The sequence below is a fragment of the Hippopotamus amphibius genome, chromosome 12 (genome assembly GCF_030028045.1).
Source record: "Hippopotamus amphibius kiboko isolate mHipAmp2 chromosome 12, mHipAmp2.hap2, whole genome shotgun sequence".
Taxonomy (NCBI): domain Eukaryota; kingdom Metazoa; phylum Chordata; class Mammalia; order Artiodactyla; family Hippopotamidae; genus Hippopotamus; species Hippopotamus amphibius.
The window spans coordinates 74,915,354-74,931,763 of NC_080197.1; the positions used below are offsets into that span (position 1 = coordinate 74,915,354).

The 16,410-nt window shown below is 37.5% G+C and overlaps 1 protein-coding gene across 1 annotated transcript in view; it reads right to left on the bottom strand.

Annotated features, from left to right (window-relative positions):
* LOC130834045 (uncharacterized) overlaps positions 1-15,182 on the bottom strand; it is a 491,328-nt gene extending 476,146 nt beyond the window's left edge. The window contains 2 exon segments of the mRNA XM_057704144.1: positions 14,510-14,830; positions 15,176-15,182. Coding sequence (XP_057560127.1) covers positions 14,510-14,830; positions 15,176-15,182 — 328 coding nt within the window.
* Between the last annotated feature and the right edge of the window lie 1,228 nt (positions 15,183-16,410).

A 16,410-nucleotide genomic window follows, 5' to 3' on the forward strand; every position in this document is an offset into this window, starting at 1 on the left:
TATAAAATTTATAAAAAAAATTTATAAGGAAAATGTATAACAACAATAGCACAAATGACAAGAACAGTTAAATGGAAACATACTATAGTAAGGTCTTATATTATTTGTTAAGTGACATAATATCTTGTCTTTCTGTGTGGGAGACAAGATAGCAGAATAGAAGGACTTGAGCTCACCTCATGTCATGAAAATACCAAAATCACAACTAACTGCTGAACAACCATTAACAAAAAGACTGTAACCTACCAAAAAAGATATTCTACATCCAGAGACAAAGAGGAAGCCATGAGATTGTAGGAGGGGCACATCTGCAATACAATCAAATTCCATACCCACCAAGAGAGTGACTCACAAACTGGAAAATAAAACTGGAAATGAAAGATACACTAAAAGGAATCAATAGCATAATAAATGAGGCAGAAGAACAGATAAGTGAGCTGGAAGACAGAATAGTGGAAATCACTGCTGTTGAACAGAAAAAAGAAAAAAGAATGAAAAGAAATGAGGACAGTTTAAGAGACCTCTGGGACAACATTAAATGCACAAACATTCACATTGAGGGGTCCCAGAAGGAGAAGAGAGAAAAAGGGCCTGAGAAAATATTTGAAGAAATAATAGCTGAAAGCTTCCCTAACATGGAAAGGAAAATAGTCACTGAAGTCCAGGAAGCACAGAGTCCCATACAGGACAAACCCAAGGAGGAACATGCCAAGACACATATTAATCAAATTGACAAAAATTAAAGACAAAATACTAAAAGCAGCAAGGGTAAAGTAATACATAACATACAAGGGAATCCCCATAAGTTTATCTGCTGATTTTTCAGCAGAAACTCTGCATGTCAGAAGGGATTGGCAGGATATATTTAAAGTGATAAAAGGGGAAAACATACAACCAAGAATATTCTACCCAGCAAGGCTCTCATTCAGATTTGATGGAGAAATCAAAAGCATTACAGACAAGCAAAAGCTAAGAGAATTCAGCACCACCAAACCAGCTTTAGAACAAATGCTAAAGGAACTTCTCTACTTAGGAAAAAAAAAGGTCAAAGAAGAATCAAGAAAATTACAAATGGGAAAGCTCATTGGTAAAGGCAAACATACAGTAAAGGTAGGAAATCATCCACACACAAATATGAGATCAAAACCAGCAATCGTGAGAAGAGTAAAAATGCAAGATATTGGAAATTAAGAGACCAGCAACTTAAAACAATCATGTATATATACATATAGATTGCTATATCAAAACCTCATGGTAACCACAAAGCAGAAATCTATAATAGATATTCACACAAAAACGAAAAAGGAATCCAAACACAATGCTAAAGATAGTCATCATATTACAAAAGAATAGAACAAAAGAGGAAGGGAAGAAAAAAGACCTACAAAAACAAATCCAAAGCAATTAACAAGATGTCAGTAAGAACATACATATCTGTAATTACCTTAAATGTAAACAATTTCAGTGCTTCAACCAAAAGACATAGACTGGCTGGATGGATACAAAAATAAACCCACATATATGCTGTCTACATTAGACCTACTTCAGATCTAGGGACACAAAGAGTCTGAAAATGAGAGGATGGAAAAGGTATTCCATGCAACTGGATATCAAAAGAAAGCTGGAGTAGCAATACCCATATAAGACAAAATAAACTCTAAAATAAAGGCTGTTACAAGAGACAAAGGACACTGCATGAAGATCAAGGGATCGATCCAAGAAAAAGATGTAGCAATTGTAAAAATATATGTGCCAAACATAGGAGCACCTCAATATATGACAAATACTACCAGCCATTAAGTAAGAAATTGTCATTAACAAAATAATAGTGGGGAACTTTAACACCCCACTTACATCAATGGACAAATCATCTGGACAGAAAATCAATAAGGAAACACATGTCTTAAATGACCCATTAGACCAGATGGACTTAATGGATGTTTACAGAGCATTCCATCTGAAAGCAACACATTCTTTTCAAGTGTACATGGAAGTTCTCCAGGATAGATCACATGCTGGGCCACAAAGCAAGCCTCAGTAACTTTAAGAAAATTGAAATCATATCAAGCATCTTTTCCAACCACAATGCTATGAGATTAGAAATCAACTACAAGAAAAAAAAACTGCAGAAAAGACGAACACAAAAAGGCTAAACAATATGCTAGTAAATAATGAAAAAATCGCTAAAGAAATCAAAGAGGAAATCAAAAAATACCTAGAGACAAATTACAATGAAAACACAATGATTCAAACTTATGGGATGCAGCAAAAGCAGTTCTTAGAGGATAGTTTATAGCAATACAATACAAGCTTACCTCAGGAAATAAGAAAAATCTCATATGAACAACCAAAACTTACAACTAAAGCAACTAGAGAAAGAACAAACAAAACCTAAAGTTAGTATAAGGAAAGAAATCATAAAAATCAGAGCAGAAATAAATGAAATAGAGATGAAGAAAACAATAGCAAAGATCAATGAAACTAAAACTGGTTCTTTGAAAAAATAAACAAAATTGGTAAGCCTTTAGCCATACTCATCAAGAAAAAAAAAGGAGAGGACTTAATTCAATAAAATCAGAAATTATAAAGGAGAAGTTACAATCAACACCACAGAAATACAAAGAATCATAAGAGAATACTACAAGCAAATATATGCCAATAAAATGGACAACCTAGAAGAAATGGACAAATTCTTAGAAAGGCACAATCTCCCAAGAAGAAATAGAAAATATGAACAGACCATCACAAGTACTGAAATTGAAACTGTGATTAAAAATCTTCCAAAAAACAAAAGTCCAGGACCAGATGGCTTCACAGGTGAATTCTGTCAAACATTTAGAGAAGAGTTAACACCTATCCTTCTGAAACTATGCCAAAAAATTATAGCAGAGGGAACACTTCCAAACACATACTATGAGGCCACCATCATCCTTATAATAAGACCAGAAAAAGATACCACAAAAAAAAAGACCAGTCAATATCACTGATAAACATGAACATAGATGCAAAAATCCTAAAAAAACATACTATCAAACCAAATCCAACAATACATTAATAGGATCACACACAATGATCAAAGTGGGGATTTATCCCAGGAATGCAAGAATTTTTCAACATTCACAAAACAATCAATGTGATACACCACATTAACAAATTAAAGAGTAAAAACCATATAATCATCTCAATAGATGCAGAAAAACTTCTGACAAAATTCAACATCTATTTATGATAAAACTCTCTAGAAAGTGGGCATAGAGAGAACCTAATTCAACATAATAAAGTCCATATATGACAAACCCAACAGCTAACATCATACTCAAAGGTAAAAAGCTTAAACATTTCCTCTAAGATTAGGAATAAGGCAAGGATGTCTACTCTTGCCACTCTTATTCAACACAGTTTTGGTAGTCCTAGCAACAGCAATCAGAGAAGAAAAAGAAATAAAAGGAATCCAAATTGGAAAAGAGGAAGTAAAACTGTCACTGTTTGTAGATGTCATGATACTATACATAGAAAATCCTAAAGACATTATCAGAAAACTACTAGAGCTCATCAATGAAGTCAATGAAGTTGCATGATACAAAATTGATGTACAGAAATCTGTTGCATTTCTATACACTAACAGTGAAATATCAGAAAGAGAAATTAAGGAAACAACCCCATTTACCATTGCATCAAGAATAAAATACCTAGGAATAAACCTACCCAAGGAAGCAAAAGAACTGTATTCTGAAAACTATAAGATGCTGGTGAAAGAAATCAAACATGACACAAACAGATGGAAAGATATACCATGTTCTTGGATAGAAAGAATCAATATTGTTAAAATGACCATACTACCCAAGGCAATCTACAGATTCAATGCAATCCCTAGGAAATTACCAATGGCATTTTTCACAGAACTAAAACAAAATATTTTAAATTCATATGGAAACACAAAAGACCCTGAATAGCCAAAACAATCTTGAGAAAGAAAAATGGAGCTGGAGGAATAAGGCTTCCTGACTTCAGACAATACTACAAAGCTACAGTAATCAAAACAGTACAGTACTGGCATGAAGACAGAAATGTAGATCAATGGAAGAGGATAGGAAACCCAGAAATAAGCCTACACACCTCTAGTCAATCTTCAACAAGGGAGGCAAGACTATACACTAGAGAAAAGACAGTGTCTTCAATAACTAGTTGAAACAAAAGACTGTCTTCTTTTACATGAAAGCTGCCCTGTGGGAAAGGATATAAATTTGCAACAATATTTTGCAGAAACATGGTGATTAAAAATTATTAACAGGGAGTTCCCTGGTGGCACAGTGGTTAAGAATCCCCCTTCCAGTGCAAGGGACACAGGTTTGATCTTTGGTAAGGGAACTAGATCCCACATGCATGCCACAACTAAGAGATCACATGCCACAACTGGAGAGCCTGTAAGCCACAACTAAGGAGGCCATGAGCTGCAACTAAGACCTAGCACAACCAAAATAAATAAATAAAATAAATATTTTTTAAAAACTGGCTCTGGGAAAACTGGACAGCTACATGTAAAAGAATGAAACTAGAATATTCTCTAACACAATACACAAAAATCAACTCACAGGGGATTAAAGACCTAAATGTAAGATCAGACACAATAAAAGTCCTAGAGGAAAACAAAGGCAGAACACTCATTGGCATAAATCCCAGCAATATCTTATTGGATCCATCTCCTAAAGTAATGAAAATTTGAAAAAAACATGGGACCTAATTAAACTTAAAAGCTTTTGCACAGCAAAGGAAACCATAAACAAACAAACAGAAAAAGGCAACCCACAGAATGGGAGGAAATATTTACAAATAATGCAATTGACATGGGTTTAATCTCCAAAATATACAAACACCTCATACAGCTCAATATTTAAAAGAAAACAAACAATCAAAAATGGACAGAAGATCAAGACATTTCTCCAAAGAAGACACACAGATGACCAAAAGACACATGAAAAGATGTGCAACATCACTAATTATTAGAGAAATGCAAATCAAAACTGCAATGAGGTATCATCTCACTGGTCAGAATGGCCATTATCAAAAAGTCTACAAATAAAACATGCTTCAGAGGGTGTGGAGAAAAAAGAACTTTCCTGCACTGCTGGTGGGAATGTAAATTGATGCAACCACTATGGAGAACAATATGGAGATTCCTTTAAAAACTAAAAACAGAGCTATCATATTATCCTGCAACCCTACTCCTGGGCATATATCTGGAGAAAACCACAATTCAAAAAGACACATGCACCCCAATGTTCATTGCAGCACTATTTACAATAGCCAAGACATGGAAGCAATCTCAATGTCCATTGACAGGTGAATGGATAAACTGTGGTATATATATGCAATGGAATATTACTCATCCACAAAGAAGAATGAAATAATGTCATCTGCAGTACATGGATGGACCTAGGGATTACCATACTAAGTGAAGTAAGTCAAACAGAGAAAGACAAATATCATATGATATCACTTATATGTAGAATCTTTAAAAAATGATACAAATGAACTTATATTCAAAAAGAAATAGACCCACAGGCAGAGAAAAAAATTATGGTTACCAAAGAGGGAAAGGGGGAGGGATAAATTAGGAGCTTGGGATTAACAAATACTTATGTCTTATTAAAGTAGATAACCAGGGGAGAAAAAGATGGCGGCGAAGTAGAGAGACATGGAGTGCATCCCTCTCCACAGATGCAATGGGAATGCACGGAAGGACACAGTCATTCCCACAGAGAACCAGCTGAACACCAGCAGACGGCCTCGGACACCGGAAAGGGCTGCGGAGAACCTGACATAGCCGACTGAATATTCGTCTAATCCAATACTTGGACATTAGTCTGAGGCTTGGACAGTCTTCTATAAACACCTCTATCACCAGGACAAGCAACCCCAAAAACTTGGACAACCATGAGGAAACAAAGAAACACCATGCAGGCAAAGGAGCAGGAAAAAAACCCACAAGACCAAATAAATGAGGAGGAAATAGGAAAAATGCCTGAAAAAGAATTTAGAGTAATGATAGTAAAAATGATACAAAATCTCGATAACAAATTAGAGAAAGTACAAGAAACAGTTCATAAGAACTCAGAAAAACAAACAGCAATGGATAACAAAATAACTGAAATTAAAAATACTCTAGATGCTCTAACCAGCAGAATGACTGAGGCAGAAGAACGAATAAGTGAGTTGGAAGATAGAATGGAAGAAATAAACGCCACAGAGCAGGAAAAAGATAAAAAAATAAAAAGACTAGAAGACAGCCTCAGAGACCTCAGTGATAACCTTAAACGTACCAACATTCGAATTATAGGCATCCCAGAAGAAGAAGAAAACAAGAAAGGGTCTGAGAAAATATTTGAAGAGGTTCTAGTGGAAAACTTCCCCAACATGGGAAAGGAAATAATGAACCAAGTCCAAGAAGCACAGAGAGTCCCATACAGAATAAACCCAAGGAGAAATACACCAAGACACATATTAATCAAACTAACGACAATTCAACACAAAGAAAAAATATTAAAAGCAGCAAGAGAAAAGCAACAAACAACATATAAGGGAAAACCCATCAGGATAACAGCTGACCTTTCCACAGAAACTCTGCAGGCCAGAAGGGAATGGCAGGATATACTGAAAGTCCTGAAAGAGAGAAACCTACAGCCAAGAATACTTTACCCAGCAAGAATCTCATTCAGATTTGAGGGAGAAATCAAAAGCTTTCCAGACAAGCAAAAGTTAAGAGAATTCAGCACCACCAAACCAGCCTTACAACAAGTGCTAAAGGAACTTCTCTAAGTAGGAAACACAAGAAAAGGAAAACACCTACAAATACAAACCCAAAACAATTAAGAAAATGGTCATTGGAACACACATGTCAATAATCACTTTAAATGTAAATGGATTAAATGCTCCAACCAAAAGACACAGACTGGCTGAATGGATACAAAAAGAAGACCCTTCTATATGCTGCCTACAAGAAACCCACTTCAGACCAAGGGATACATATAGACTGAAAGTGAAGGGATGGAAAAAGATATTCCATGCAAATGGAAGTCAAAAGAAAGCTGGAGTAGCAATACTCATATCAGACAAATTAGACTTGAAAGTAAAGACTATTAAAAGAGACAAGAAAGGGCACTACATAATGATCAAGGGATCCATCCAAGAAGAACATATCACAATGGTAAATATCTATGCCCCCAATATAGGAGCACCTCAATACATAAGGCAAATGCTAACAGCTATAAAAGGGGACATCGACAGTAACACAATTATAGTGGGAGACTTGAACACCCCACTTACATCAATGGACAGATCATCCAAACAGAAAATAAATAAAGACACACAAGCTTTAAATGACACATTAGACCATCTCGACTTAATTGATATTTATAGGACATTCCATCCAAAAACGACAGACTACACTTTCTTCTCAAGTGCACACGGAACATTTTCCAGGATAGATCACATCTTGGGTCACAAATCAAACCTCAGCAAATTCAAGAAAATTGAAATCATATCAAGCATCTTCTCAGACCACAACGCCATGAGACTAGATATCAATTACAGGAAAAAAACTGCAAAAAATACAAACACATGGAGGCTAAACAATTCACTATTAAACAACCAAGGAATCACTACAGAAATCAAAGAGGAAATCAAAAAGTATCTAGAAACAAATGACAACGAAAACACAACAACCCAAAACCTATGGGACGCAGCAAAAGCAGTTCTAAGAGGGAAGTTTATAGCAATACAGTCCTACCTTAAGAAACAAGAAAATGATCGAATAAACAACCTAACCTTACACCTCAAACAACTAGAGAAAGAAGAACAAAGAAACCCCAAAGGGAGCAGAAGGAAAGAAATCGTAAAGATCAGAGCAGAAATAAATGAAAAAGAAAGGAAAGAAACCATAAGAAAAATAAATAAAACTAAAAGCTGGTTCTTTGAGAAGATTAACAAAATTGATAAACCATTAGCCAGACTCATCAAGAAAAAAAGGGAGAAGATGCAAATCAACAGAATTAGAAATGAAAAAGGAGAAGTCACAACGGACACCTCAGACATACAAAACATCATGAGAGACTACTACAAGCAACTATATGCCAATCAATTGGATAACCTGGAAGAAATGGATACATTCTTAGAAAAATACAATCTTCCAAGACTGAACCAGGAAGAAATAGAAACCATGAACAGACCAATCACAAGTACAGAAATTGAGGCAGTGATTAAAAATCTCCCAACACACAAAAGCCCAGGACCAGATGGATTCACAGGCGAATTCTATCAAACATTTCGAGAAGAGTTAACACCTATCCTTCTCAAACTCTTCCAAAATATTGCAGAAGGCGGAGCACTCCCAAACTCATTCTATGAGGCTACCATCACCCTGATACCAAAACCAGGCAAAGATGTCACAAAAAAAGAAAACTACAGACCAATATCACTGATGAATATAGATGCAAAAATCCTCAACAAAATACTAGCTAACAGACTGCAACAGCACATTAAAAAAATCATACACCACGATCAAGTGGGGTTTATCCCTGGGATGCAAGGATTCTTCAATATACGCAAATCAATCAACGTGATACATCATATCAACAAATTGAAGGATAAAAACCATATGATCATTTCAATAGATGCAGAAAAAGCTTTTGACAAAGTTCAACATCCATTTATGATAAAAGCTCTCCAGAAAATGGGCATAGAAGGAAATTACCTCAACATCATAAAAGCCATATATGACAAACCAAAAGCCAACATTGTTCTCAATGGAGAAAAACTGGAAGAATTCCCTCTAAGAACAGGAACAAGACAAGGGTGTCCACTCTCACCACTGTTATTCAACATAGTTTTGGAAGTGTTAGCCACAGCAATCAGAGAAGAAAAAGAAATTAAAGGAATCCAAATTGGAAAAGAAGAAGTAAAATTATCACTCTTTGCAGATGACATGATACTATATATAGAAAACCCTAAAGACTCTACCAGAAAACTGCTAGCACTCATTGATGAGTTTAGTAAAGTAGCAGGATACAAAATTAATGCACAGAAATCTCTTGCATTCCTATACACTAACAACGGAAGAGCAGAAAGAGAAATTAAGGAAACTCTCCCATTCACCATTGCAACCAAAAGAATAAAATACCTAGGAATAAACCTGCCTAAGGAGGCAAAAGATCTGTATGCAGAAAACTTTAAGACATTGATGAAAGAAATCAAAGATGACATAAACAGATGGAGGGATATACCATGTTCCTGGATTGGAAGAATCAACATCGTGAAAATGACTGTCCTACCCAAAGCAATTTACAGATTTAACGCAATCCCGATCAGATTACCAATGGCATTTTTCACAGAACTAGAGCAAGAAATCTTACGATTTGTATGGAAACGCAAAAGACCCCGAATAGCCAAAGCAATCTTGAGAAGGAAAAATGGAGTTGGTGGAATCAGGCTTCCTGACTTCAAACTATACTACAAGGCCATAGTGATCAAGACAGTATGGTACTGGCACAAAAATAGAAAGGAAGATCAATGGAACAGAATAGAGAACTCACAAGTAAGCCCAAACACATATGGGCACCTTATCTTTGACAAAGGAGGCACGAGTATACAATGGAAAAAAGACAGCCTCTTCAATAAGTGGTGCTGGGAAAATTGGACAGCAACATGTAAAAGAATGAAATTAGAACACTTCCTAACACCATACACAAAAATAAACTCCAAATGGATTAAAGACCTACATATAAGGCCAGACACTATCAAACTCCTAGAGGAAAACATAGGCAGAACACTCTTTGACATACATCAAAGCAACATCCTTTTTGACCCACCTCCTAGAATCATGGAAATAAAATCAAGAATAAACGAATGGGACCTCATGAAACTTAAAAGCTTTTGCACAGCAAAAGAAACCATAAACAAGACTAAAAGGCAACCCTCAGAATGGGAAAAAATAATTGCCTATGAAACAACGGACAAAGGATTAACCTCCAAAATATACAAGCAGCTCATGCAGCTTCATACCAAAAAAGCAAATAACCCAATCCACAAATGGGCAGAAGACCTAAATAGACATTTCTCCAAAGAAGACATACAGATGGCCAACAAACACATGAAAAGATGCTCAACATCACTCATCATCAGAGAAATGCAAGTCAAAGCCACAATGAGGTATCACCTCACACCAATCAGAATGGCCATCATCACAAAGTCTGGAAACAACAAATGTTGGAGAGGGTGTGGAGAAAAGGGAACTCTCCTGCACTGTTGGTGGGACTGTAAGTTGGTACAGCCACTATGGAAAACAATTTGGAGGTTCCTTAAAAAACTACAAATAGAACTACCATATGATCCAGTCATCCCACTCCTGGGCATATACCCAAAGAAAACCATAATCCCAAAAGAAACTTGTACCATAATGTTTATTGCAGCACTCTTTACAATAGCCAGGACATGGAAGCAACCTAAATGCCCATCAACAAATGAATGGATACAGAAGATGTGGCATATATATACAATGGAATATTACTCAGCTATAAAAAGGGATGAGATGGAGCTATATGTAATGAGGTGGATAGAACTACAATCTGTCATACAGAGTGAAGTAAGTCAGAAAGAGAAAGACAAATATTGTATGCTAACTCACATATACGGAATCTAAAAATGGTACTGATGAACTCAGTGACAAGAACAGGGAAGCAGATACAGGGAATGGACTGGAGAACTCGAGGTATGGGAGGGGGCGGGGGGTGAAGGGGAAACTGAGAAGAAGCGGGAGAGTAGTACAGACATATATATACTACCAACTGTAAAATAGTCAGTGGGAAGTTGTTGTATAACAAAGGGAGTCCAACTCGAGGATGGAAGATGCCTTAGAGGACTGGGGCAGGGAGGGTGGGGGGGACTCGAGGGGGGGGCGTCAAGGAAGGGAGGGAATATGGGGATATGTGTATAAAAACAGATGATTGAACCTGGTGTACCCCCCAAAAAAATAAAATAAAATAAAATAAAATAAAAAAAAATCTAAAAAAAAAAAAAAAAAAAAGTAGATAACCAACAAGGACCTACTGTATACCACAGAAAACTATACTCAATACTTTGTAATGATCTGTAAGGGAAAAGAATCTGAAAAAGAATATATATGTTTGTGTGTGTGTGTATGTGAATCACTTTGTTGTACACCTGAAGCTAACACAACATTGTAAATCAACTATACTTCAATTTAAAAAAAGAAAATATAGAATAGCAGGCTAGTAGACTTAAACTCCACCATATCAATAATTACATTAAATTTAAATAATTTTAGCACTTCACATAAAACCAAGAAGAACAGACTGGGTAAATTTAAATGAAATTATATGCTATCTACAAAAACATACATACATTTAATACAAAGACAAAAACATATTAGAGCCAAAAGGATATGCCATGCAAAGATGTAGTGTCTATGTTAGTATCACACAAAGTAAGACTATAAAACAAAGAGTATATACAAAGAAAAAGAAGAAACATTCCATGATGATAAAATACAAAAGAAATTATGTAGTACCAAAATGAGCAGACTGTAAGTTGGTGTTTAGAAGAAAATTTAGAGCCTTGATGCCTCCTTGATGCCTACATTAGAATAGAAAAAAAATGAACATAAATGATTTAAGGTATCATAGCCAAAATCTACAGAAATAACAGCAAATTGTAAGCAAAAAAAATAAAAAGAGGAATGAAAACTGAAGACAGAAATCAATGAAATAGAAAGGAAATGTACAATAAAGAAAAACAACAGAGTCAGTGATATTTTTTTAAAAGAATAATAAAACTGATAGTCCTGTAGCAAAATTAATCCCAAAAAAAGGGAGAAAACAAATTAACAATACCAGGAATGAAAATGGAAATGTCATTATAGATCTTACCAACATTTAAAGATGAGATATTAAATTTTACCCTAATATGAATTTTCATATAAAATGGACTAAATCCTTGAAAACTAATTACTTGAAAAACACAACTTACCATAAACTGATATCAAAAAAAAAAAAAAGGAAAATCTGAGCAGTCCTATGTTTGTTAAGGAAATAAAATCCATATTATAAAAACTTCCCACCAAGAAAATTGCAACCTTCAAATACCAGCACTTCCACAGAGCTCAGAAATGACTCCCACATCAAGATAAAGGAAGAGAGGGAAGGAAAGATTGAGAGCAGGAAGGAAGTGTAACACAGAAGCTGTGGTGAATGTACTAGGCGACATGGATCTTGATCCCAGCCTCCCCTCCTGCAGTCCTTGCATTTTCATCCCCTCGCCATTTTGTACTTCAGCCCCACAGTCCTTATCAACTTGTGAAGCCCCTCCCAAATCTTTGTCCTGAACCCCTGGAAGTCCTCTATGTATTTCATACAAGCTTCTCTACATTCTTCTCAGGTCATTGTTTCTACTTCTGGATTTCTCCTAAACACAGTATGTCACTTCCAACAATCCACTAAAGAGGCTGAAATTTCTCTTCCAAACCCAACTCCTAAGATTGAGAGGAAGAAATTCCGAGTTCAATTTCAATTAAAATATTGAAAAGACATACTATTCTAATCTTATCTCTGCTACATCACCACCGCTTTGACTCACCTTCCCATCATTAAAACATGTTCCTGAAAATATAGAAAAAAACAGACCAGTGGGAAGAAACTGGTGACAAAGAGATTAATAGAAGAAAACTAGAACCGTTCATAAATATGTGAGACCCTAAATTAGGGCAATGGGAGTCACGGAGTACAAGCCACAATCAATGTTTAAATGTCAGAGCACTCTCAAACTCTCTATTCTTAAGTGTATCTTAACTGGAATTAATATCAAGACATCACTTTTCTTAAAATGATAACGTTAGAAGTTCCAATATCAAACAAAGTTCCAACATCACACACTCCATTTTTTCTCAGATGCTGGTTTATTGAAATAAGGCAAGGCTTTCCTTTGTGTTTCACAAGCTTATCTGCAGTTGGAAGTGATTAGGACAATGTAACAATATGGAATATTACCTGAAATGTCAGAAAATAGATTTTCTTAAAACAAGAATTTCCAACTGAAACTCAAATGCCCCTTGAAAATAATTATTTCTAATAGTAATAATGAAGAGGGTGAAAGAAAACTTTTGAGGAGATGGATAGGTTTATGGCATAGGTGTGGTACTGGTTTCACAGATGTATACTTATCTCCAAACTCATCAAGTTGTAAATATTAACTATGTACAGCTTTTTGTATGTCAATCATACCTCAATAAAGTAGTTTTAAAAAAGGAAAAGAATTGTTTTTCAGGCTCCTTAACTAGCATCATTAAAGATCTGCTGAAGGTGAGATTGGAAAAGATCACTTTTCAGTGATCTTCCCCAACATAACACCAAAGAGCTGATTGGCTATGGCTGCTAGGGACCTACTGCAAATGTTCTCAGGGCTCTCCTGTCCCACCATCCCAGCAGATGGAATGCTCCTTTCTTAAGACATCTATGTTGTGGAATTTGCTGAGATATCTGATAATATCTTCCTCAGTTCCAGCTATTCTGATGGGATTAATGTCCTGGACAATTCATCTAACATTCTGATAAAAACTGGAAATGCTGTGCCCACCCAATCACATTCTAGTTTCCAACTTGGCTCAGGTCAAACACACTTAGACAGTATTGAGCCCTATTATGTATCATTTTAGGTTCTCTTAACCTTACTGCCCTTAGTTTTGCTCCAGCTTCTGTATTGTAAATTTAAAACTTCAGATTTTCCTGCATCCCCACAAATAGGATGTGAGCACCCCACCCAGGTGCCCAGGTGCATGAGTGGGATAACACTAGCCCCTGCCACAAATCCCCCTTCTTGTCCTCCCCCGAATGTGACCTAGTGACATTCAAATACACCAGTGAAATCCCCTCATGACTTTTCCTTGTGTAACTCCACCCTGACCCCCAATATTGTCACTTGTTCGTGGGTCTTCACTCCCTCTTTTGGGTCCCCACTGCTTGGTTGAGCCTGTTTTATTGGGACCTCCTCTGTGTACCCACTTGTACATGGTGACTCTATCTCTCTAGGACCTGAGAGTACAATAAACATATGCCTGTACCACTCCTATGTCCCCTCTTGTAGCTGCACTTGTCTGACCATCTCATAAAAGGATACAAAAAGCTACCATGATGAAACTAGTTCATAGAGGCCCAACCCAGCTGTTGTACCTGTATGAAATGCTTGACCTCACCTCCCCACCTCCTGTGACTCACCACAGAGAACTGAAGGGCCCAGTGACCAATGGGTCTGGAACCCTTTCTCTCCAGGGCCAACCAAGTCTTTATGTTCCTTTGAGCACTTAATGTTCAAGGAACCACTGTGTGACTGGAGTCTTCACCCAAGTATGTTCTAAAGGCTGTGATCCATATTCTTATAGTTATTCTAGGAATGAGACTGAGGTTTTTCCTGCCGGGGATCCTCTTCCAGACCATACAGGCCTTACCTGAGCAGACTGCTCCAGCATCCCCGTCATAGGAAATGTTATTATTGCGATAGTCTGTAATACTAGGATGACTACACTCCTTGAGAGCTGACTCTGTCCCTTGGCAGTAAACATAGGACAACCAAATGGGGCCAGGTGGTGGTCCAAAATAAGCCCCTTGGGGAGAACCAACAGCAGCTCCACACTGCAGCTGTCTGCACACCACAGCTGCCTCTTCCAAGCTCCATTTGTAATCATTCACTGTGCCCCATTCTCCTTGGTGCTTCACTTCCACTCTCCCCTCACAGCGGTGGCCTCCATCCTTCAGCCTCAGCTCCAGAGCTGCAAGACAGACACAGACACAGGACACAAGAGAAATGTTAGGGGACCATGCAGTAGTATATGGGTAAGTATTAAAAAAATGAATACTCTGATCTCTGAAAAAAAAATCCCTGTGAATAGCATTTGTTCATTTTGTAAATATTCCCACCGTGGCCAACTCTAACCTACCAATGTGGCATCACTGAACATGAAGCTGGGAAGGGAAGCATTCAGGTATTTCTCACAAGCCTGTAGAACCCACCTCTAGGGACTCCACCAGGACAGGCCTTCAGAAGACTCTGGATGCTGCCCTCCCAGTAGATGTGCCCAAGGCCACCAGGGGCCTAGCTTCCCCATTTCAGTTACAGCTCATGGCCCACGTTGCCAGGAAGGAATCCTCCCTCTCCTTCTCTGTCCCACAGGGACCACTCTCATCTAGCTTAGGAAAAAAGGACTATGCTAAGTAGACACTAAAATATCCCGATTACTCTTGCCACCTGGTGTTCACATCATTGTGTAATCCCCACAGTCGAATGTATCTAGTAACATGCACCTAACAAATGGAAAGTGGCAAAAGTGATGAGATGTCACTTAGATTAGGTTTCAAGATGATTCTGGTTTCCCCCTTGTGACCTATCTTGCTCTCTCTCTTGCTCTGAGGAAGTCAGCTGCCAGGTTGTGATCTGTGTATGGAGAGATCCTCATGATAAGGACTGAGGGAGGCCTCTAGCCAACAGCCAGCAAGGGACTGAGGCCCTCAGTTAAACAGTCCACCAAGGCCTGAATGCTGCTAGCATCTAGGTTAGTAGGTTTGGGTTGTTGAAACTTCATATAATTGTAGCCTTGTAAGAGATCATCATTCAGAGGACCCAAGTAAGCCATGCCAATTCCTGACCCACAGAGACTGTGAGATACTAAGTATATGTTGACTTAAACTGCCAAGTTTGGCAGTAATTTTTTGCACAGCAACATATACCTAATGTAGGGCTTCCCTCCAGAGTTAGAAAACAGAGGCGTGAACAAGCTGGAGGTTTACATGAGTGCCTTAATTGCTTCATCCTGTTGAGACTTCTTCCTGTGTGACCAGTTCTGCTGCTTGGGCCCACCTGAAACTGGGACTCAAACCACCTCTCTGTCACATCAGTTTCTCATCCAGTGTCCTAGGCTCCTGCTTGCCTGTAAGGAACTGAGAAGTGAACTTCCTGAAACCTAGAATTATCTCCATTAGCTTTAAATTCAGGTCAGAATATGAGAATTTTTCTTATAATCTAACAAGATGTTCATAGAGCTCAGATCTACACCTGGCCCCATATGCTTTTACTCTGGAAAACAGAAGTGGTTCATTGAAGAGGGAAACATCTGGGGAAATGCTGAACTGGAAAAGAGTCCTGGTGTGTTAGTCAGCTCAGGCAGGCGGCCACCAGAAAATTCCACAGACTGATCTGTTGAACAACAGAAATTTATTTATCTTATCACAGCTCTGGAGGCTGGTAAGTCCAAGATTTCAAGGTGCTGGCAAGACAGTGTCCATGCTGAGAACTATTCTCTCAGCTTGTAGGCCAGTGCTACCTCACTGTGTGCTCACCTGGCCTTTCATCAGG